Source organism: Phoenix dactylifera, chromosome 2 (genome assembly GCF_009389715.1).
Source record: "Phoenix dactylifera cultivar Barhee BC4 chromosome 2, palm_55x_up_171113_PBpolish2nd_filt_p, whole genome shotgun sequence".
In the NCBI taxonomy this organism is placed as follows: Eukaryota; Viridiplantae; Streptophyta; class Magnoliopsida; order Arecales; family Arecaceae; genus Phoenix; species Phoenix dactylifera.
The window spans coordinates 6,820,404-6,842,331 of NC_052393.1; the positions used below are offsets into that span (position 1 = coordinate 6,820,404).

General features: G+C 38.8%; 1 protein-coding gene, 1 long non-coding RNA gene and 2 other non-coding genes across 7 annotated transcripts; all 4 read left to right on the plus strand.

The window, feature by feature from the left end:
- Positions 1-4,094: 4,094 nt before the first annotated feature.
- On the plus strand, positions 4,095-6,288 carry LOC120106273. Its single transcript, XR_005508462.1, has 2 exons — positions 4,095-4,174; positions 6,246-6,288. It is a non-coding gene; the product is annotated as an uncharacterized LOC120106273 (long non-coding RNA).
- Positions 6,289-11,677: 5,389 nt separating this feature from the next.
- Positions 11,678-11,764, plus strand: LOC113462504. The gene has a single exon (XR_003384953.1). It is a non-coding gene; the product is annotated as a small nucleolar RNA U61 (small nucleolar RNA).
- Positions 11,765-11,864: 100 nt separating this feature from the next.
- On the plus strand, positions 11,865-11,953 carry LOC113462506. Its single transcript, XR_003384955.1, has one exon. It is a non-coding gene; the product is annotated as a small nucleolar RNA snoR14 (small nucleolar RNA).
- Positions 11,954-12,808: 855 nt separating this feature from the next.
- LOC103703556 (protein PHOSPHATE STARVATION RESPONSE 1-like) lies at positions 12,809-21,729 on the plus strand. 4 transcript variants are annotated; one of them, XM_008786447.3, is made up of 8 exons: positions 12,809-13,592; positions 19,241-19,546; positions 19,639-19,795; positions 19,917-19,993; positions 20,080-20,119; positions 20,724-20,778; positions 20,875-20,950; positions 21,173-21,729. In XM_008786447.3, the coding sequence occupies exons 1-8, from the start codon at positions 13,563-13,565 to the stop codon at positions 21,368-21,370; spliced, it is 939 nt and encodes a 312-aa protein (XP_008784669.2). In that variant the 5' UTR covers positions 12,809-13,562; the 3' UTR covers positions 21,371-21,729. The 4 variants fall into 4 exon arrangements, with proteins under 4 accessions (XP_008784669.2, XP_038975189.1, XP_008784668.2 ...); XM_039119261.1 differs by having other exon boundaries at positions 12,815-13,592; positions 19,244-19,546; XM_008786446.4 differs by lacking the exon at positions 12,809-13,592 and having other exon boundaries at positions 17,210-19,546; positions 21,179-21,729.
- The last annotated feature ends 199 nt before the right edge of the window (positions 21,730-21,928 follow it).

Here is a 21,928-nt window from a genome sequence, read left to right on the forward strand (position 1 = left end):
TCACGAGCATAATTGCAAAGTTCAAAGATCTTATCCAAAAAGGTTAGCTGAAAAATATTATTTAGATTCTTTAATCCTGTATAAATACTTAAGACCTACTCATCGCATAGCCGATGTGAGACTAAATACAAGCCCATATGAGTCCTCACAAGTGCTGCTACGAAATATTAATAGAGTTGAACCCACTTCTAATTTAAGAGTGCCGACTATAGTTGCATGAACTTTTGTTGTAAGATTACCATCGAGGGAGTCTAGGAGCCTAAAAAACACAGATAGAACTATCAAATAGATTCCAGATGATGAAGGAATTGAAATATTCCTACTCTAGAGGTGCCATTGAGCTCCCGCTTAAAAATTGAATCAAGTGCTAGCTTAGGTGATGGTCCTGGGATAAGGGAGTGCTTGCCAAGGTTGAAACAACACCAGGCGGTGAAGGAAGCAAGCAAATACCTCCTCAAGAAGTGCAGACCAAATTTTGATGGCGAAGTTGAACCAGATGCTAAATTTGGAGAGCCTACCAAGTTTTCATGGAGTCTAACTAAGATGCATTTGGTTTGCGACCAGAATTAAAATTGAGATCGGAAACGGAATGGATTGGAATGAAAATCTGGATGGCCATATTTTCTGCTGTATTTGGTTAGTGATTGGAATCGGAATCAGAATGGAATTTGAATAATAGGAGAGAGAAGGGATTGGATTTTCGAAGGATTGCAGTATATTCCTATTCTCCCTAAAATCACAATCGGAATGGGACTCTTTTTCCAACCAAATAGTTGGAATGAGTCACTTGTTCCCATTCCCATTTCAGGGTCCAACTCCTCCTAACCAAATATACCCCGCATATCCAACATCTAGTTCAGGAGTTGCCACCAAACTTTGACAATTCTGAACCAAGACCTATGACGATGAGATTTTTATTAAACCATGGCATAGAAAGCCACCAAGTAGTGGTGAAAAGAGTCCAACCGACTACAAGTTCTTCAATGGCAGAAATTCTAGCAGAGCGATCATAGGATCGCTGATAATTGAGGAATTGAATCAACTTTCTGATTTGGAGTGTCACGAAGGTTCAACAGAGGTGCTAACCAAATTACAAACCTAGAAGCACCACCGGATTAATAATGGAGGAAGTGAGCCAAATCCCGTTATATGAGTACCATCAAGCCCTCAAAAAAATATAGCTGAACTAAGTCAAGTCCGAGGATGCCACCAACCATGATGAACCGAACCAACTCCTAATTTTGGAAGTTGAATCAACTCCAGGATCAAGGCGTGCTACTAAGCACTGCACCAACTGTAGACCATAAGAGTCATTGCAGCCCAAAGAAGCAACGGGTATTCTCTTTTTCAGAATGCCACCCAAGTTACAATAAGTGGTAGAGAAGGCATGTCTTTTGTAATGATTCCTTTTGGACTCGAGTGACCAAGTTACAGTATATCTTTCCGAATCTTTTCTGAATACGCAGATCTAAGAATGCTGCTGCCACATCTATCTTTGATCATTCTTCAAATGATTGGAAGCTTAAATGTCCGACTCATCTTATGGAGGCTTTGAACTACTTTTCTTGTCGAGAACGGCGACGTTCCCTTTGATCTGCCACTAAGCTCTGAACCATCTCATGGATCGCAAGTTTTCGCAACAAGATCCGACGAGGAGCAACATATTTAGAGTTTGGATATGTAACATCCCTAAGGTTTCATGGTCTAATTGTATAATGAACTATTTCATATATACAATTTGCTATGTATACACTCAGTGTTGCTCGTGATAAAATTATATATATATAAAAGATAGTGGCAGCAAATTGGAGCCCGGGGGTTTAGCAAACATCCAGTGATGATGATATTTTTACCTTAGAATTGACCATGAGTTTTAAATCATTTCAAATTTTTGAGTGAGACTACTTCCATATATGAAAGTAGAACTTGAAGCCATTTAAAATGAGTAGAAATTTGACATCCTGTTTTTTTCAATTTCAAAAATAATTCATAATCAAATTTTTATTAAAAATTTAAACAATTGATGTAGTCATTTTAATTAGATTTCTCTAATTAAAAGTTTAAAACTGGCCAAGACTTATATAATAGAATGGATTCTGCCTCTCATGGACTTCGAGTGGAAAGTTCAATTTAATAAAAAAAGGAATTTAAGAACTTGTACAAGTTATGTTAGTATACTTGAACTCAAAATGCTTTTAAATGCATAAAAAAAGATAAAAAATGTTAATTGCCAAATTAGTTATTTTAGATCTTTAGAATTTAATTTTTTAGCAGGTACATACATCTGCACCAGCATAGTAAAACTGTTCTTGCAAATGCAATAGCATCCAAACTAAGAATTATGTGATTTAAGATTGCCTACTTAAGTAGTCCATGAGTCAGTTTGAAACAATTATAATTATTGCCTTTTTCTCTAATCATGCTTGAGGAACTCATGGGACTTCAGACCTCAACTAGGTTTCCAAAACCTAAGATCAAATCATATTTTATATAATTCATCTTGACATGTGTTAGGTTTAAACAATGACTATGATCGACAACTGTATTTCATTAGCTTAGCTTTGGTACTACCTGTCACAGACTCATAGTCCTAAAGCTTGAAGTTATTAGTTGTAGAATTGGTGCAAACATTTATAAGTTCATATGGTATTCTTTTATCGGTCGATGTGGATTACGACTTGAGCTCATTTGCAGTGCTATCGAACCTATATTCTAGATCCAGAGAATAAAATTCACATGCAGATTATCTGCACCTTTGCTCTCATTTGTCTAAGTCATGCCACTTGGCAGTAGCACACGCTTCAAACTCATCCAATCATGCACTACCACAGCAATAAGATACAGTCGGCAAAAAAAATCTTCAAGCAGCATGGGCAAGAAACATCGAACCCGGCAAATACCTACACTGCCAAACTTTAGGTTTAGATCCGTGACATGGCCATCGGCCGGTGACGCAGCCTAACTCTAGCCTCTAGCCCAGGTTCTTGGACCCGTCCGAGCTCTCGCGAACCATCTATCTTTGTGGCTCCCGTCTTGTATCATTTGGGCTTTTTTTTTTTTTTTTTTTTGCAGCACATCATTTGGGACCGTTTTATAAGAAATCTCTGGTCACGTGCTGCAGACGCTAAATCGTATTTTGTATTATGGTTATTCTGGATATACATACAGCCAAGAAAAAAAATAAAAAAAAATAAAAAAGAAAGAAAGAAGGAAAGAAAGGAGAAGAAGACTACGACTCTGCGAGAACGGTCGCCTCTTTTGCCTTTTTATTCCTCTCGGACAGGGTCATATCTTCAGCGGAAGGAGGGATTCCCCTTCCTTCGGGCGAATCCACCGTTGCGTCGCGAAGGCGTTCGCGTGCTTTAAGATCTGTGCAACGCTCCAACGTTGGTATTGCGAAGGAAGATCCAATCATTCTTCGCAAGAAAGGTACAACCCGAACGCTTTCTTCTCCAGTTCAAAAGATGCGCCGAGGACTCGCGGCTAATGGCGACCCCAACTCCGGATGAGGCCGCGCCGCCATTCGTTTTCGTCGATTCGTTTCCCGGCCAAAAGTGATGGTCGCCGCCAAAACAAAGAGCCCGCGACCTCCACGGCAGAATAAAGAGAACACGAAACCCCAACTCCCCAGTTCAAGATTTCACACTGGCTTGACTTGAGAGGGAGAGAGAGAGAAACGAGCAAGATGGCGTCAATGGTGCTGTTCTCCTCCTCTCTCCCGGCCTCTCGCCCTTCCCCAATATCTCGGGCTTCCGTCCTCGCCGGGTCCTCTCGATGCGTTTCGGCTCCCCTTGTAGCCCCACGGTCAGTGCTCCTAGTACCTTTGATTTCTTCCCTGTTTATTAAAATGATTATATGAAAGCTTGTTTCTTTGATCCTTCAGAGATGCCTCTGCTTTTGATTGGCTTTGGCTGTTGTGTTTCTTGAATAAGTCAAATAACGTTTAATATATTGGTGCTGATTGTATTGGTGTGGAATTTAGATGTGCAATATGATTGAGCCGCTGAAATCGAGCAATGGAGCGGCGCCGTGCATTCCGGTTATCCGTGACCCCGCGTATTATTGACGGCCCACCCACCCCCCCCCCCCCCCCCCCCCCGCGTGCAACACAGGGGCAGCGAACCTGGCACGAGGCTGCGCATCTCTCCGTACTGCGAATCCCGCGCTTGCTCAGGTGAATTACTCTGGACTAGGACTTGGCATCGGGCCCCCCCCCCCCCCCCCCCCCCCCATGCCGGGCCGGCCCGGCCAGGCCCACCCGGGCCAGGGGTCTAATACGGGCTGGTGCCTGGCCCGTGCCCGCCCTCAGCAGAAAACCGAAGCCCGGCCCGGCCCCAGGCCCGTCTGGAGAGGGGGGGGGAGAAAATAGCCGTTTCCAACGGCTATTTGGGATTTTTCCAAAAATGCCCCTCCAACAGTCCAAAAACGGCTAAATTGAGGGGTATTTTGGGCTAAATTGAGGGGTATTTTGGGTATTTAATGGAGACGGGCCGTGCCTGGCACGGCCCGGGCCTGAACCGGGCCTGGCTCGCGGGCCGTGCCCGGCCCAGGCCCTTATGGGCCGTGCCGGGCTGGCCCGCGGGCCGTGCCGTGCTTGGCCCGCGGGCCAAGAAGCGGGCCGTGCCAGCCCAGGCCCTAATGGGCCGTGCCGGGCTCGGCCCGCGGGCCAGAAAACCGTGACCCAGCACGGCCCCCTTGAATGGGCCGTGCCAGGCACGACCCGGTACTGTAGCAAGCGGGCCGTGCCAGGCACGGCCCGCTTCGTGCCGGGCCGTGCCGGCTGCCGGGCCATGGGCGGCCCGGCCCAGTGCCCAAGTCTACTCTGGACTCGGTGCTTGTATTCTTGATGGAAGGTAGTTTTAATTAGAATTACACAATCTTGAAAGTTCTTGTCTTGAAACCATATTGTTCTCTCATTATTCCACGTTTAGATTGCCATGATATTTTAAAGAACTAATCTTGATGCGTTATTGTGCCCCATATCGATTATAGTCCTATGCTTCTGGTTTGGCACCTGCTCGTGTTGTCTCTGGTGGTCATCTCTGGCATGAACACTATATGTTTGACAAATACACGTACAGTAAAATGGTGTTCAACAACCAGTACTGGAAATAATTTAACAGGTGCATGAGTAAATGATGTAATTCATTTGCTCCATTTTATCCTGATTTAGCTGTCTTTGACTACATGGCCGTATTTCTGGGTAACCGAAGGCAGCAAGGTTCTTTTTTTTTTCCCCTACCATATTCCCATTTAAAGTTGCACTTTGTGCACTCTGGTTTTTTTGCAAATTCCTTGCTTGTTCTGAATGTAAAGGCAGTCTGTTCTATCCTCTTAAGAAAACACTATGGCCATTAGCAACAGGAAACTAGAGGTAGTTTTGCAGATTCTTCTTTACAAGATATCCTCCTGTAACTACTAAGGACAATATCCTCTTGCTTATGCAAGTTCTGCACTCAGAGATTTCATCCACATAATATTATCATTTTCTTTCTTTATTTGGCCCTTTAACACTCATCCAAACCAGATTTTTTTTGATTCTCTGCAGATCTTCATTTCCCATGACTTGAGCATCTCAATCAGTTCTTAACATCTTTATTGTTGCAATTCTTGTGCCTCCATGTATGGACTCTTTTTCAACATTGTCATTTTATATATATATAATATATATAAATAATTTTCTTTCATCCTACTTATGTATTGATGGAGATCAACGAACTTTCAAAACTTGTCAAAGGTGGGGACGAAGGGCTGCTGGTTTGTGGATGGAAGATGCTAGTTTAGATGATGCTGACTCTTGTCTTGTCAATTTAGTGTTTTGATTGGTTCAATTGTTGTTTTTCTTTAGTTTAGTCACTTGATATTATATTTTGCTGTATTGCCAGCTTTTTGTACACAAGCTGGTTTTAGTTGTGGTTTCTTTTGAAATTAAGTTATCAATAGAAGCTAGCATGACAGAAACTTTATTGGATTACTAGATTGAGATGCTGCAATTGACATGCATGCTGATTAAATATTATGTTCTTCTTAAAATGATTTATCTATCTTCTGCAGTCTTAGGTATCAAACTTTGCTCTAAATATTTGAACTCAAGCTATATAACCTAATTTTGTGACCCTTTCAACAGAGTTTTTTTTTTTTAATAATTCCTTATCTGCAGAAGTTTTCTTCTGCATTGCAATCCGCTATTCTTCTTACTCTAGAAAAAAAATCAGGTAATGACTAATGGTATTTCTTCTTTCCAGGAAATTGCAAACTACTTGGGCCTGGAACTCGGGAAAATTAAGATAAAACGGTTTGCTATGGTGAAATCTATGTGCAGCTGCAGGAGAGTGTGAGGGGATGTGATGTGTTTTTAGTCCAGCCGACATGTCCCCCGGCAAATGAGAATTTCTATGGAACTTTTGATAATGATTGATGCGTGCCACAGAGCATCTGCAAAAAACATCACGGCAGTTATACCATATTTGTTATGCTAGACTGATAGAAAGGTGAACTCTCCTTTATGTGCTTATGAGTTTGTCACCTTCATCTAAAAACACTTAAGTCTTGTTTGGTACCAATAAAATCTCTTAAGACTGAAATTTATCATTTCATTACTTCCTTGAACTCCTTTGCCACTTATCTTAATTACAAATTCATTTTATTTTCCTGGATATTTGTGCTGAAAAATTTCTCTCCAGTAGTTGAGCTATATGAGCTTTAGCAAACTAACCTTTTTCTCATGCTATCTGTCTGTCGTCTCAGACTCAAGGCGTGAATCCATTGCAGCCAAACTTTTGCAAACTTAATTACAGAAGCAGGTGCAAACCTGTACTTGCATGTGATCTTCATTCTGGGCAGTCAATGGATACTTTGATATTCCAGTAATCACGTGTATGGTCAAGTAGGTGCCCCTAATCCTGCATATCTTTCGTACAATTTTGATATGTCCCCATAGTTTGTTTAGATGAGAATCCTACTTGCAACTTGGATCTAATTGCATACGGTACATTTTTCATTTGAATGCATGTCCAGCCTGCAATCCTTGATTTACCTGGCCAGCAAGACATTTTGTTCAAATGATTTGGTAGTGGTCTCTCCAGATGTTGGAGGTGTAGCAAGGGCACGTGCTTTCGCCAAGAGAGTAATATCAGATGCACCTTAGCCATCGTAGATAGAGAGCGCCATAGACACATGATGCTGAGGTGATATTATTAGTTCAGCTAGAGTAAATTTTTAATAACTATGATGTAGATTTATTTAAGTTTCAAAGATTGTATTTCATGCTCATATTAATTATCAGTCTGAATGTACTCAAGCGACATTGGCACAAGAAGATCACCTCTTACAATGTATACCCAAAATATACACAATTATTATGCGAAAATTATTGGAATGTTAATTCTGTCCCATGGTTGACTGCCAGTAATGATTAGAGCCTCACATGTTTATTTAGTCCCTGCTGTGTATTTTTATGTACACTCATGCTTGTTGGTGTTCAGTTGTGCCTCTCAATGGCACACTTGTCTTGTTTCTATACACTTTATGCCTTGTTTACATTAAACTATGGCTTAATGTTTAATAGGGATAAAATTTTGGTCAACAACCCTGCTAGTTAAATGCTAGCAAATCAGGACTGGAAGTTAAGTGCCCAATATAGTTTCCACATTATGCACTTTGATATTGGGAATTGGATAGCTTTATATAATAACATGTGTGAACTGTTGCATCTTAATTCTCGTGATTTAATCAAATGGCAAAAATCCTTGGATTGTCTATCCTTGTTGTTAAGTTTATGTTTGTGTATCATTGTTTTAATATAAATGTAATTTTCTTTCAATCTATGCTGTAACAAAACATGAAATTTATATGTACAGGGTAACAAAATCTGATTGCGGGATGTTAAGGGAAAGTGGCTGTCATGCGTGGATGATATGATTGATACTTGCAGGTGAGTCAGTTTACTGACTGGTAAAATCATGCCTCTTCACTAGTGGTACAAATACACTTTGAATGCCCCAAAAGATGGTTTTTTGTTTCTTGCTGTAACTTAGTTGCATTATGCCGCTAAATGCTCCGATAACTTAAATAAAATAAAGATTAGTGCTTTAAGTGGCAAAATTTGTCTTCAGACTTGTTAGCTATTGAGTATTGATCCTCCTGTATTTGGGTCTGTTGATACAATGATCATGCCAAAGAGATGTTTTTACATACTTCAGAAATTGTGAGTTGGTTGGTTTTGTATCCCCAATCTAGTGTCTTACAAAGTGGAAATCTTAATCGGTATTTTATTGATGGGATTCAGGAACGATTGCAAAGGTGCAGCTTTATTACACCGAGAGGGGAGCAAAAGAAGTCTATGCTTGCTGCACCATGCTGTTTTTAGGTATCCCTCTTCCTCTTGGAAAGAGTACTTGAATTTTGATTTTAAATATTAGTAAAACTAATGGTATTGCTGCATGTAAATCAAACACTTTTCATGGGTACAAAATGCTAAATTTTCTGCGATCCTTTTCTTTTCCTCGCCTAGAAAAGAGCGAAGAAAAGAACCTTCCCTGTCTGCCTGCTTAGTCAATGGCACCACTTCTACCTGCTTCTGATAATCTCATAGCTTAAATGAACTGTGTATTTGAATTATTAAGACATGCTTTCATCTCAATTGAGATTGGTCTATTATCTCTCATTATTGCAGCCATCTTTCTCTTTTCTTTTACTTTCCCATGTTTTCGTAGCTTAATCCATTAGCATCTCAGGCAGTTCACTTTGCAATAATAAACTTTGCTATAAATGTCCTCCTCTTCTAAAGTTGGTGCTTGCCTGGTGTTCCATCTTGTTGCGGCTAACAAGCTTCATCATTGAAAGAAATTAACATTGATTGACACTGGCACTAGAGATAATTGGACTTAGGGTTGTTGACTATGGGTACCAGACATAGTAACATTTCTAATACATAGAATGCAGACTAACGTTTCTTATACATAGAATGGAGACTGCAGCTCTATTAATTGCATAAGACTATCCTATTGGAGTCCCTTTGGGGGGAAACTGTTGGCATACATGAGGACATGAGGTGTCTCAATATGCTATTTGGATGAATATTACCGTTCTCTGTGTTTCTTTTGTTTGCGTTTTGCTAGACATTCATTTTGCTCTTTATTTTGCGGTGGTCTTGAATGTTGAATGGTGCACCAATGATGCATGGTTTATCAATATATTGACAATATTCTTTTCCTTGTAGCCTCCTGCAATTGAGAGGGTTATCGAGTGGCCTATTTCAGGAAGTTATCATCACAAATACTATCTCCAGTATTGGAGCAAAAAAGTTTCCCTCAGCTGACAGTTCTTTCAGTTTGCAAACTTTTAGTGAGACAATTTGGCGTGTCCATGATGATAGTTCTGTCAGCAGCATCTTCCCAGTGACAGGATTATTGAGAAAATCATTTTTTTGTTCTTTTTTCCTTTTGTATGTGTTTCAGAAGCACTGTAAATCCCGACATTGTTCTCATTATTCATGAATGGAATTCATTCGACTGGACTTCCAGCATGTTGGACTTAATGCTGTTACCCTTTCTAGTTTCTTCAAATTTCTGCATCTCTGCCCAGAATGTTCGTTGCGATCTGTTTATCTGATGGGTGTTGTTACTTACCATAGACTAACATGGCTGAATTCTTAAAATCAGCATCATTCGCTTTCTTTTGCCTTCTGCTGATTGTTAGGGTGGATATGACTACAAACCATAACCACGTTAATCATCAATTTTCTCTTTGATGGTGGAAATGTACATGAACTATGTTGATTTTTATGAGGTTTTCAAGTTTGTTGGGTAAATTTAGTATTTCTATGTCAGCCCATTACATGGGTATCTTTGCACTATGATTTAATATGCAATTCATTCTTGTGCCATGCCAACAGGTTCATGCTCTCCATTTGGCTAGTAGTTCATTGAAACATATTATGATGAAAGACAAATGTGGGCATACATTGATTATAACAAACTAAGTTCTTTGAGCTTACTTGGTGATGATTATAACTAGCCTATGTTTCTGATGTTAAAGGTGGAAAAAGAGACTCCTTTTCCACTTTTTATATTTCGGTAGGCTGACTTGGAATTGTTTCTGGGTCTACGATATGGATACATATGAAATGTAGTACTCTTCAAAATAAAACCACAAGTTCATAATGCTAAACATTTATAGTTTTGCAGGGTATGGATTAATAAATGATTCATCAAAAAGCTGATCCCAACCATGGCAATTCCTTGACTTGGAATGTCCCCAGATCCCCAAAGATGAAAATGCTGCAGTCCGGATACCCCCTGATAAAAGCACAATTGCATAATAGATGATTAACAAGCTCTTCCTTGGCTCCACACATCACATATCCATAAGCTAATTGGCAATCGCTTCTTAGCCAATAGATTGCTAGTGAGGATATTTATCTTTAGGAGTAGCCACATGAAAATCTTAACCTCATATATATTGGACTTCCAGAGTGGTTTGGAGAATGGATGTTGCAGGCCATGCATATTTAAAAACTTGTAAAAATGACTTTACAGAAAAGCTTTTAAACAACTCTAAGTTGCAGGGCGATTCATCCAATCTACTCTTATTGATTGTCCCCACCAAGTTACTTTAAGGGCGCATTTGGTTTGCGACCAAATTTGAATCGAAATCAAAATTGGAATGGATTAGAATAGAAATTAGAATGGCCATATCACTCAACGTGTTTGGTTCGTGACCAAAGTCAGAATTGGAAACAAAATGAAATATAAATAGTAGGAAAGAGTAGAAATTAGGTTTTGGAGAATTGGGGGCATCACATTGGAATCAAAATAGAAACTAAACAGCAAGAATGGAAGTCATTCACTCTCCTTCTCATTCCAAAGCCTAACTCCTCCCATCCAAACATATCTTGAAGGTACAACAATCCTTCCATGGCTACATTTCTATATAGCGTCCACAAAATCATTCTATTATCACTATGTGAAAAGATAGATATGTACATATGAGAAAGCCGACAAACACTTTTATACATGTGACATCTTATTCTATTTAAGTCTATGCTATGTACTCTGTAGTTTAACATAGTGACTACAAAATCATTCTCTGATCACTATTAGGAAGGCATGTGGCATAAATAATTAACAATAAGCTCCTCCCTTCTCTTGTAATATTTTTTGCCACCTCCAATAATAGATGGACCTTGCAAGATTCTATACGTGGATTCTCAAACGAACTTTATATGAATGGTTTGCATATAATCACATGCATTTTTTTGTAATTAGCCAGATGTATTATGAGTATCTTAATCCAGATTGTTTCAAATGAGAAAATAAAGACAATACATCATTGCCGCCAAGGTCATCAAGGGCACTCTGAGTGCTTGCCAAGGAGCTCAGATAAGGGAAGAAGACCAATTCACCTCCTCCTCATCCAGGTCAGAATCAACGGTCTGGATGCAATCCATTCTAGATCCCCAATGCATTCCCAGCTGTTAAAAAGGAACAACGGCTAGGGTTTCGATTTCATACCCTCTACTCCCTATAAATATGGAAGGAAAAGCCTACGGCGGCCCACCTCCTCTGCGACCCCTCCGCCACTCTCATCAAAGAATTTGATCTTTCTCTGTGCTCTCGTATTCTTTCTCTGTTCTTGTTTTGTTTTTTGTTTCTCTTATATAACCATCAGGTGAGAAAGGCGATGATGATATGTGATCTCGTGTACCGGAGATGGATGCGTCCATCGCTGATGGTAACACAACCCTCTAAGAAGTTCTGAGCCTTCCTTCGCCTATCCTTTTTTTTTTTCCATATTTTTTTTCCCTTTGCCGATGATTTTAATTTAAGAATTTCTCGAATGAGTATAAATTGTTATTTGGGAGGGTGAGGTGACGAAGAAATTCATGGTCTGTCAATCCACTGATAATAAAAATCATGATGTCAGTCATGAAATCCCGACAGGTTCTGATCACTTCCCAAAATTTTTCTTTTCTAATCTTTGAATTAGATTTGATGAATATTATTCTAGTTTTTCTTCAAGGGGTTTGTTTTCAGCAGATGTAAAAATAAAATATTTTTCTTGCGGAATTTCCTTTGTTTCCAAAATTACGGTGTAAGTGTGAAAAAATTGCTGTAAAAAAATGTTCTGTCTTTGACCTTTTGGTACTCTCTTACTTTACTTTGTAGGCGATTACATATCCAAATAAAAGGTACCTTTCTCTCAAGATGAAATAAAGCAGTTAAAAAATATTAAAAAAATATTCGATTGGATGGCTTCTCATAAACCATGGAAACTTACAGTCTCATAAACTTTAGAAATCCCCTTAATGAGTTATGGGTGTAGTAATTGATCGCTTCTGAGCCCTTATCCATATGTTATCGCCAGATATTATAATGCTAATTAAGCCCTAAAGTGTCTTTTTCCCTCTCCTGCCTTGGCGCAGATAAGAACTCCAGGATCTGTTTGCATTAATGCCAAATTAATTACCTCTGTAATTATCTATGTTTGAAGGTTATTGGTGGGAGAAACAGAAATTATCTAGAAAACATTTGACCATACAATTAAAAAAAACAGAAATTATCTCGAAAAATTTGACAATACAATTTTTTAAAAAAATTTATAAGAAATTATGCAGCTGTAACTCATATAATATTTTTCGACTAGCCATTTTGAATTAGGTTCTGAATTGTTACAAATGGTATCAGACGGATTCATTGGAATTGATCACATGCCGAGCCGATCGTGGTTCTTGTGATCAGATTTGAATGAATTTAAACTCTTAGTACTATTTTGGATGAGGTCTTGAATTATTACAAAACTTTTATTATCTTTTTTGAGGAATTTTTGATCAGCAGAATTATATTCATTTATGGTGGATGGTGCGAACAGGTTAACAATGGCAAGGAGAATTTCACTAATAAAGGAAATCTTTAATCTTTCTATGCCAGAAATTAAATTTCGACAGGCATCCCTCAAAGCTTCTTGATTGCATCAATCTGAGCTCTCCTATCTTACCTTCCTTGGAATACTTTTATATCCTTTCAGAATCTGTTGGCGGATGATTGTTGGAAGTTGTGATCTATATCTTGGAAACATTTGTGCCTGCCTAAGTTCTTGATCTCTACCACGGAATGAGAGAAATGGCTTGGTAGTGTCAATAACGACGTTAGTCTAAGAGCGGAATGAGAGTTCTGGATCTCACCTCATCGAGGGAGATTTTCTCCATTAACTCTTTTGAACTTCAAATTATTTACGTTACAACGAATAATAGAAAGGACTAAACGCCGAATACAGAAACGTACACGGGGCAAATGTAAATAGCGACGTTTGCGTGTTTATTAATTACAAAACCTATCAGGGTTGTTCGCGCAAAAATCCCTTTTTGATTTTCTCGCCGGATATTCTCTCGACCCAGGGTTTATGCTTTGGCATGCAATTGCGAGCAGCAGAAGAGAGAAAAGAGAAATGGTGGGCAATTTCTTCTCTTGGATCAGGATAAAGAAAAATTAATAGATGAGGGAGAAGATGGATAAATATATAAGATGTGCTCTCTCTAGATTTAAACAGAAAACAGAAGCGGCATGTGGATGGGTCTCTCAAGGGGTTTCTTTGTGAGTATCTCTCTTTGGTACTGCTCTTAAAAGTAATTATCTTAGGACATTCTCTTACAAGATCTTTTTCGGTTTTCTTTCATGTGATTCTATTGAGGTGTTATTAATCTTTTCCAATTCTTATTTATTCGATCACGCTAGGACGTTTTTGCCAATGCTGTAGAGGAGGCAGGGTTTTGTGATCCTTAATGAGAAGGGATATTCTTTCAAAGTTTTTGTTTTTCTTTAATACTGACGAGAAAGGGTTATAACTTATTTAGTTGCAAACCACGTATGGTTGGATGCGATTATCTATTTGTTTCTTCACTTGCTCCCATTTTTCGATTATTTATTTCAATTGGGAAACAGTACAAATTTCATTGTTGGTAAGGTGGTGCTTGGTGGATCAGGTAATGCTGTAGATCTCTTCACTGTGCTTCTCTTTAGCATCTTTCTTTGTGATATACCTTACTTGTTAGAGTCAAACTGATGACTTCGAAGTCGGTAGGGATACCATTGAAAATAAGAATCTAGTTGAAGTCAGAAGAAATTGGTACAAAAGCAAGAAGAGGAGATAGTTTACCAACATTTCGAATAGTAGATGAATATCGAAATAACTATTTTAACTAAAATCTCAGGTAACTTTTATTTTATTTGTTAAAATTGGGTTGTCTTGTGCAAGAATTTCTAAATCAAATGTTCTAATCTATGCAATTAGAGTCAGCTATCTACTTTGTTGCCCCACTGCAGTCCTAAAAATCTTTAATTTTGGTTTACATGACACTTTTAAAGGAACTTTGTAATGAAAGGAGGACTTCCTGTTGAATTGTTTCGCACATGACACCAGAGGTGATATTAGTTCTTAGACACTATCGCTGTTATTGACGTACTAATGTCCTAAAATTATGCTTTACTAGTTCTGTGTGAGGAGTGTATTAATGGCATTCTTGCTTTTTGCTGACAATACAAATGGTAAGATTAGCCAAAGGGGTGATGCTCTCTTTTTTGGGATATCCATGTAAAATGAAAAATATATTTGTCCTATCCTACTTTTGGTATGTTAAGTTATTAATGGTTTATTAATTAATATTGTCAATGATCTGACTGGTCAGAACTAGCTTAGGAGATGTCATCATTGTACTTGACATCATAATCTTAATAAGAAATGATATTTAAACATTAACCAGTTTTTACCATATATCTGAAGATATTTTATGTTGTTATTGATCTCTAATTATGTAAGAATAGGCCCCCAAAAAGGCCTGAAGCCGACAGGCCCAGCTGACTCCAGCGTGCGTTACGAGGGCGAAGACGTCGCAGCAACTCCGCGGCCTCTTGAGTGGCCGCGGATTCCGCTCAACCGCCGCGAGCATCGCGGCGGTGAGCGGGCCACGATCGTGGTGCATCGCCTTATAAAACAACAGAGAGAAGAAAAGGGGACTCCAAATCTCGTCTCCTGCCTCACAGAGCCTCTTTCTTCTTGTTTCTCCTGGGGATAGGCTTTCCCGAACCCCCAACTGGTGCCGTCGGAGAAAGTAGCCGCAGCTTCTCTCCGGAGCAAGGTAACTCTAACCCCTGTTTTATTTTTACCTCATGTTAACAAAACTAAAAAAAGAAGAATCAGAGATAGAGAGAGGAGAGATGTACCTATGGTCGTCGGCATCCAACCCTCGGCCACAGGCACCGCCCGGCTCGGCCGCGGGCTGTGGGATGCCGGACGCCGACGCGGCCACGGGCCGCCGAAGTGGCCCCGGGCACGACTGCAGGCACGGCTGCGAGCCGGCCGCCGAGCGCCGTCAGCCGTTGCTCGTCCCTCTCGAGCCTCCTTGCCTCATGGGAGGAGAGGAGAAGAAGAGGGGGAGGAGATCGCGGTGGAAATGTAAGAAGAAAGGGAGAAGCTTCGGGAAGGAAGAAGAAAGGAGGAGAGAAGGAAAAGAAAAAGAAAAGAAAAGAAAACAAAAGAGGTGGGCCATAGTTGAACTTAAATGTGAAATTGGGTTATTGGATTCAAAGCCCAATAATCCAATTTCAAACTAGAAAACCCGAGGAAGAAAGGACCTCAATTGCCATGGGCCGAATTATCGAAGTAGGCCGTAATCAGACTGGGCTCGATCAAGCTAAGTAGTTGTGAACTCAAAACAAATTGGGCATGAAGTGCACAAACCTTAATAGAAGGCTATTGGGTCCAAACCAGAAGATGAAATTGGCTCAGACTTGTGCCAGAAACTGAATCAGACCTGAATCAAATATTGAATCAGGTCTGAACCAGAAGCTGACCTAGACCTGAACTAGGGTAGGGACCTAAGAATGAAATTGAGTTCTATAGTTGGGATGTAAATGGATTAATTAAGAAAGAATGTAAATAAATGAAATTGAACATGCAATTAACAGGTAATTTGATGATGATGATAGGTAATTGAAGAATTAGCACATAAACCTAGGAATTGGAAAGCAAATTGTTGTAAGTAACCCTGGCACAATCTTATTGATTTCAAATTACTGTTTAATTGTAAGTATGAAATTATGAAATTGTATTTGATATGATGTATTTTCTCAAAATTAGGATCAAGTATATGATTGCATATGATCCATGAATTTGATTAAAGAGCATCCTTCATGAATATTTGATGGTGTATGAGCTATGAAATTATGATTATGTTAGACTGCATGAAAAATGATATTTGAGGCATGTTTATGCATTTTAAATTATATGATGCCATTTATCATTTTTCTACCTATTTATGATGATTATGATTTATGAAAGAAAAAGAATAATGATTTATAAACTCTCAGATTGCTATATACGGCCCTCGCCAGTGGGTTATAATAGCTCGGCAGACGGCCCTCGCTAGCGGGTTATAATAGCTCAGCATACGACCCTCGCCAGCGGGTTATAATAGCTTGGTGTAGACCCTGCCAATGGGGAATAATAGTTGGCAAAGATTATAACCCTCGCCAGCGGGTTATAATAGCTCGGCATATGGTCCCGCCAACGGGTAATAGTAGTTGGTAAATATTACGGCCCTGTCACGGGTAATAACAGTGACCATAGCTGCACTACCATCTGAGAGCACGATTTTCGAAGCATGAATAATGGCAAGTATGGATTTCAAAGCATGAATAATGGCAAGAATTTTATATGATGCATATTCATATTTATGAACTTTCATTGATAGAACATGCATTGCTTTATGACCTGATTTGTGTATATCATCTATAAAATGCTTTATTTTGCCATAACTGTTAGCTTCTTAAAACTGCATTGGCATAATTATGCTTGATCCAATAAGATAGTACTTGGTTACTTACTGAGCTGTGTAGCTCATATCTTTTTATCTACTTTTTTCTACAGATGAATAAGACCACTAGGAGTAGGGAGCTTGATGTTATTCAGGGTTGGGGTAACTGTAGAATAAGAGGAACATTTAAATATTCCTATACAAAGTTTTTGTATATGCGTCTCACTTCTTTGTAAAAGAAAGGGCTTTAAGAACGTCGGCAGGCAGCACCCTATTCGGAGTAGGAAGTAGAAAATGTTATGTAATAATCAAATTTTAGAAGCTCTGTACTGTTCCAACTTCATCAATAATGTTATGACATTTGTAAATGAAACTATTTATTTTTATTATGAAATTTTAAGTGGCTTCGTGTTATTGTGTGCATAAGATTGCAATAGCACGGCCGGTCATGATCCGGATTTGGGGCGTGACAAATTATCTAGTTGCCAAAGGTTGCTAAAGTGAGAGCATAATTCATGAGCTTTGAATAGTTTAGTCAAATTTTCAACACACATGCAAGAAACCCTTTTTTTTGTGTGTTCTGTAGACTATCGGAAATCACAAATTGTGTTTTGGTAAAACTAGAGATGCTGCCAAGAAAATAAGAATAAAAAAGGCACCTGGTCCTCCTACTATGATTCCAATTTGTGGAGCTTAGCTCCTGTCTTTGCAACTCTAGATCATGACCTCTATACTCCAGTCAAACAATTTTCTTAAAGAAAAACTAAAGTTCTACCTATAGTTATTGGGAAAGCATACTTCATGGATATTTTCACAAGGAGTCATGCCTGGAGATACTGTAGTTGTGTAGAAGCTAAATCCAATCTTCATCAATGCCCCTTATGTCCCCCTTTTTCATTCTATCTGTTAATTTCCCTGCTCTCCATTGTTTGGAACTTTTTTTTATAGAAAATCTTCATTACTAGGAACTTGAAGTCAGAGAGACTTATAATATTGCTACTCTGTTCTGGTAACTGGCAGATGTCTATTAGAAGATAATTGAGAACATGCTCAGAGTGTCAAAGCATATAGAAAGGAGCATTCTTCCTACATGTTATGTCATTCTGGTCCTGATTAGTGTAGTACTTTAGGTTTATATTGCTTTAACTCTCCGAGGCGAGAGAAACTCAGAAATTAGGCTCCAGTTGTTGTTACCCAGGGATGAGTCAACTCAGGTTGTTGCTATGAATGTTCAGAACATTGCCTGCAGCACATTCAACACTTCTTATTATCTTATGTGTTAGTTGTCATATTCACATGCTTTCTCAAGAAGCTTAGAGGGAAGGAATCAAAGAATATGAATAAAAACCATATCCACTCACCTTTCCTGCATCTGTTTGCTGGTTTTATTGTTTTTTTTTTTAAATTTTGCTGGAATCCCTGCCGCCAAGTGGGTCTAGTGAACACCATGACCTTATGTTTTCCTGGTTCAATAGGACGATTCGTTCTCTCTCTCTCTCTCTCTCTCTCTCTCTCTCTCTCTTCTTGGACTATATGTAGAAGGTTTATCATCTTTATTTCCTCTGCGATTGCGAATCAATACTCCTACTTTAGGTTCCTTTCAAACATTAACACTTGAATTACAAGTGATTCAAATGGTTCTGTTCTGAAAGCTATTTGACTTGATTCTGAATTCTTTAACTTAAGAAGCACAAATCAGATCACATGAAGTGAGAAGTGAATTGTCATGATATAAAACCTTTAACATCTTGAGCTAATCATAGTGAACATTAATTTGTGACATGCTCTGACATATGGCAATCAGCTATCCATTCTAAACAAGACTCAGGAGAAAAATAGTACTATATTTGACAAGAGGCATTTGTAGAATGGCTGATAATTGCTTATCTCTGGACATTACAATACAAGGCGCGTGGAATCAATTGTAGATGGTTGTGGATGGTGAAGTCTAACAAACTTGCAGTATGATACAAAATTCTTTCACATATGGAGAATAAAGGGTTTTCATGCATTTTGGGTATATAATCAATTTAAAATTGTGAACTCTATGATTAAAGGATGGGGGCTCTTGCATATGCTTAGATTCGAGAATTAGAACCTAAGAACAGTACCTGGAAGCTTCATCATTGAAAGAAAGAATCAGAAGTCTGTGAACTATGCACATATCATAGCCTAAACATTGATTTAGTTGTAATCTCTTATTTGTGTCCGATCAATTTTTCCTGTAAAAGAATTTCTTGTTCTGTGGGAAAACAGCTACAAAGCTCCCTGGTCTTGGGAATGAACCCACAGGAACAGATAGAAAATTCATATACTTCCAATGAAGAAGTTATGCGCTCTCCATATCTTGAGTCTCTAACATCTGGTTTTCCATTTCCTGATTTTATGAACAACTACTACCATGCACCACATGGTGGAGTGGTTCTTCAGCAGTCTCATCACTCCAATTACCAGAGTTTGCTTTCTCAGTTGTTCAATGGATCCACCCAACTTCTGCAACCTCGGCATCATCGGGGTCTTCCTCACCAAACTGTAGCAGGAAAAATGACTAATTTTAATTATGAATCATCTGGAAAGTCAGATGCTCCCTCCAGCATTTACTTTCCTACTGATTGTCAAGCTCAAAATAATGATAATGTTGGAATTCTGCAATCAAAAAGTACGAGCTTGGAGCATGCATGTACTGCGAATAATTCAGATTTGTCATGGCGAGAAGTAGGAGGATCCAAACATGGGGTAAGTCTGAAAATTCTTTGAGAGTTTTATTTCTTGATTAGATGTTGATATCTGGTGTTATGGCTTGTAATTCTTTTCTCTTTTTTTTTCAGGAAATGTTGTACTCTTCAAATTCTCGGATTGGAACTACTGCAGTTCATAGTAGCATGCAGTCTGGTGGCGCAGCAACTGGCAAACAACGTATTAGATGGACACATGAACTACATGAACAGTTTGTAGAAGCTGTTAATCATCTTGGAGGGGCAATGAGTGAGTAATGGGCAGTTCCATACCTAAGCAGAATACCTTGATGCTATAGAGTTCCCTCTCTGTTTGATATTTCAAGAGTAGAGATAGATGATTCTATTGAAATTTTGGTTTTTAATTGCAGAAGCAACTCCAAAAGGAATATTAGCACTTATGAAATCCCAAGGGTTGACAATTTTTCACATCAAGAGCCACCTACAGGTAATTTTGGATTTTGGAAAAGTTTTTTACCACTCCTTTCTTTTTTCTGTTGATTTGTCTGATTAGTTTGTCTCTCATGTCTGCAGAAATATCGGACTGCTAAGTGCATGCCAAATTTCCTTGGAGGTATATCAAAACTTTTCTCATGTTAGCTGAGTTCTTTGTGGTATTTCTGGTTGAACTTGATGAATAATGATAAGTTTGACAAAGTTGATACGGAAGAAAATTTGCTGTGAAATTCACTCATGGCCTTGCTCATGTTTTTTCACGGAGAGCAGAAAGATATCTCCGATGGATGTCAGCATGGAATATCGGTTTTGTTGGGACTTTAGAATATGAAGTTGTCTTCCTTAAATTTTATCACAAATGACTATAATCTTCACATACAATTAATTCGGCATCAACAACCAGAGCACCTAACCTAGTGTGTTGATGTCCTATATGGCAACAATCAGCCACTACCTTGAGAAGCTGTAACAGCCTGTAACAATCGAAGTTTAAACAGTCCTCTTTCCACTCTGTTCTACAATGATATATTATAGATTTGCGGAGTTTAAAATTCCAAAGCAGCATTGCAGATATGAACCATTCTTGTTGTCTGATTTATTTATTTATTTATTTTACTTTTTTAATGCGAAGGGACAGATTGTAAGCTTTCTTACCCAAAACTTGAGGACTATTGGAGTAGCTGCATATGAGAAACTAACCGTGGGCTCTTTTGATATGATAGGGAAGAATGGGAAGAGAATCAATAATGATATGTTGCCATTATCAAATTTTAGGGGGTAATGTTTTTGGGTCTTTTCTCTTATTCCAGTACCAGCATATGTTGCTATTTGGGTTGTGTGGACTTCTGGATTTAATATGTTTTTTCATTACAGGTATGCAGGACTTCAGATTTCTGAAACACTTCGTCTGCAAATGGATGTTCAAAAAAGCTTACATGACCATTTGGAGGTATGTGCAGCCAGTTTTTAAAATGGATGGGTTAAATCATTGCATTCTTGAGCAAGCCTGCTTCAAATTCTCGTCAGGAATCTAGCGGTGACACTGAATACATTTCAGAAATTTTTGCATTACCTAGTGACAAATTGCTGCAAATTTCATTTCCAGCCACTGAATACCATGTTTTCTTCATGATCTATTTATATTGATGCCAGCTTCTGTTTACTGCCACAGTTCCAGAAGAAACTGCAGATGAGAATTGAAGAGCATGCAAATTACCTGGAAAGGATGTTTGATCAGCAAAAAAGAAGTTGCAGCTTCCTTGAGAATCACAACTCAGCTAATGCTGTCGACCAGTCTATCATAGGGTGTTCATCCAATGGCGAATATGAAAATAGCAAAGAGGCCATTCTTGCTAAACGGGAGCCCTAAGCATCTGCATCTAAATTTGTTCTGAAACAACGAGGGAAATCAAGTTCTATGAGAAGGTGATCAACATGTATACTCTGCGATTGAACAGAAACAGAGAGGCAAAGGCATATGAAAAAGAACTTCGAGAATCTTGATGGAGAAATCATGTTTGTCACTGGTATCAGGACAAATAATAATAGATATTCATTCTCTCAAAATCAAAAACGACTAATAGATTAGGGATCTAGATCTTGCCATATACCACAGTGTTGTAAATCCTATTTGTGTATCTGGAAACTTGAATGATAAGCCTGTAGATTTTCAGGATCTTTAAATATGGAGCTTGTATCTTGCAATATTGTGTGAAACAGCTTATCTCACATCTGATCTATTGCCTACATGAAATGCTAACTAAATCCGTAATGAAGTTGAGAAAATATAAAATTAATTATACATTTTCATCTTACCTCTACTTTGTGTACTCTCTCTCTCATGTTTAGGAGAGGCTAATCACTGCCTGCTGCCTCATATCCACCTCACCCCTCGGGGGCAAAGCCAACTGGAATTGAACCCTCATCC

Coding starts and splice junctions, on each gene's coding strand:
- LOC103703556 (XM_008786445.4), top strand. CDS start 19,091: ATGAACCCACAGGAACAGATAGAAAATTCATATACTTCCAATGAAGAA. Junction 19,994..20,079: donor ACATCAAGAGCCACCTACAG/GTAATTTTGGAT, acceptor TCATGTCTGCAG/AAATATCGGACTGCTAAGTG. Junction 20,120..20,723: donor CATGCCAAATTTCCTTGGAG/GTATATCAAAAC, acceptor TTGATATGATAG/GGAAGAATGGGAAGAGAATC.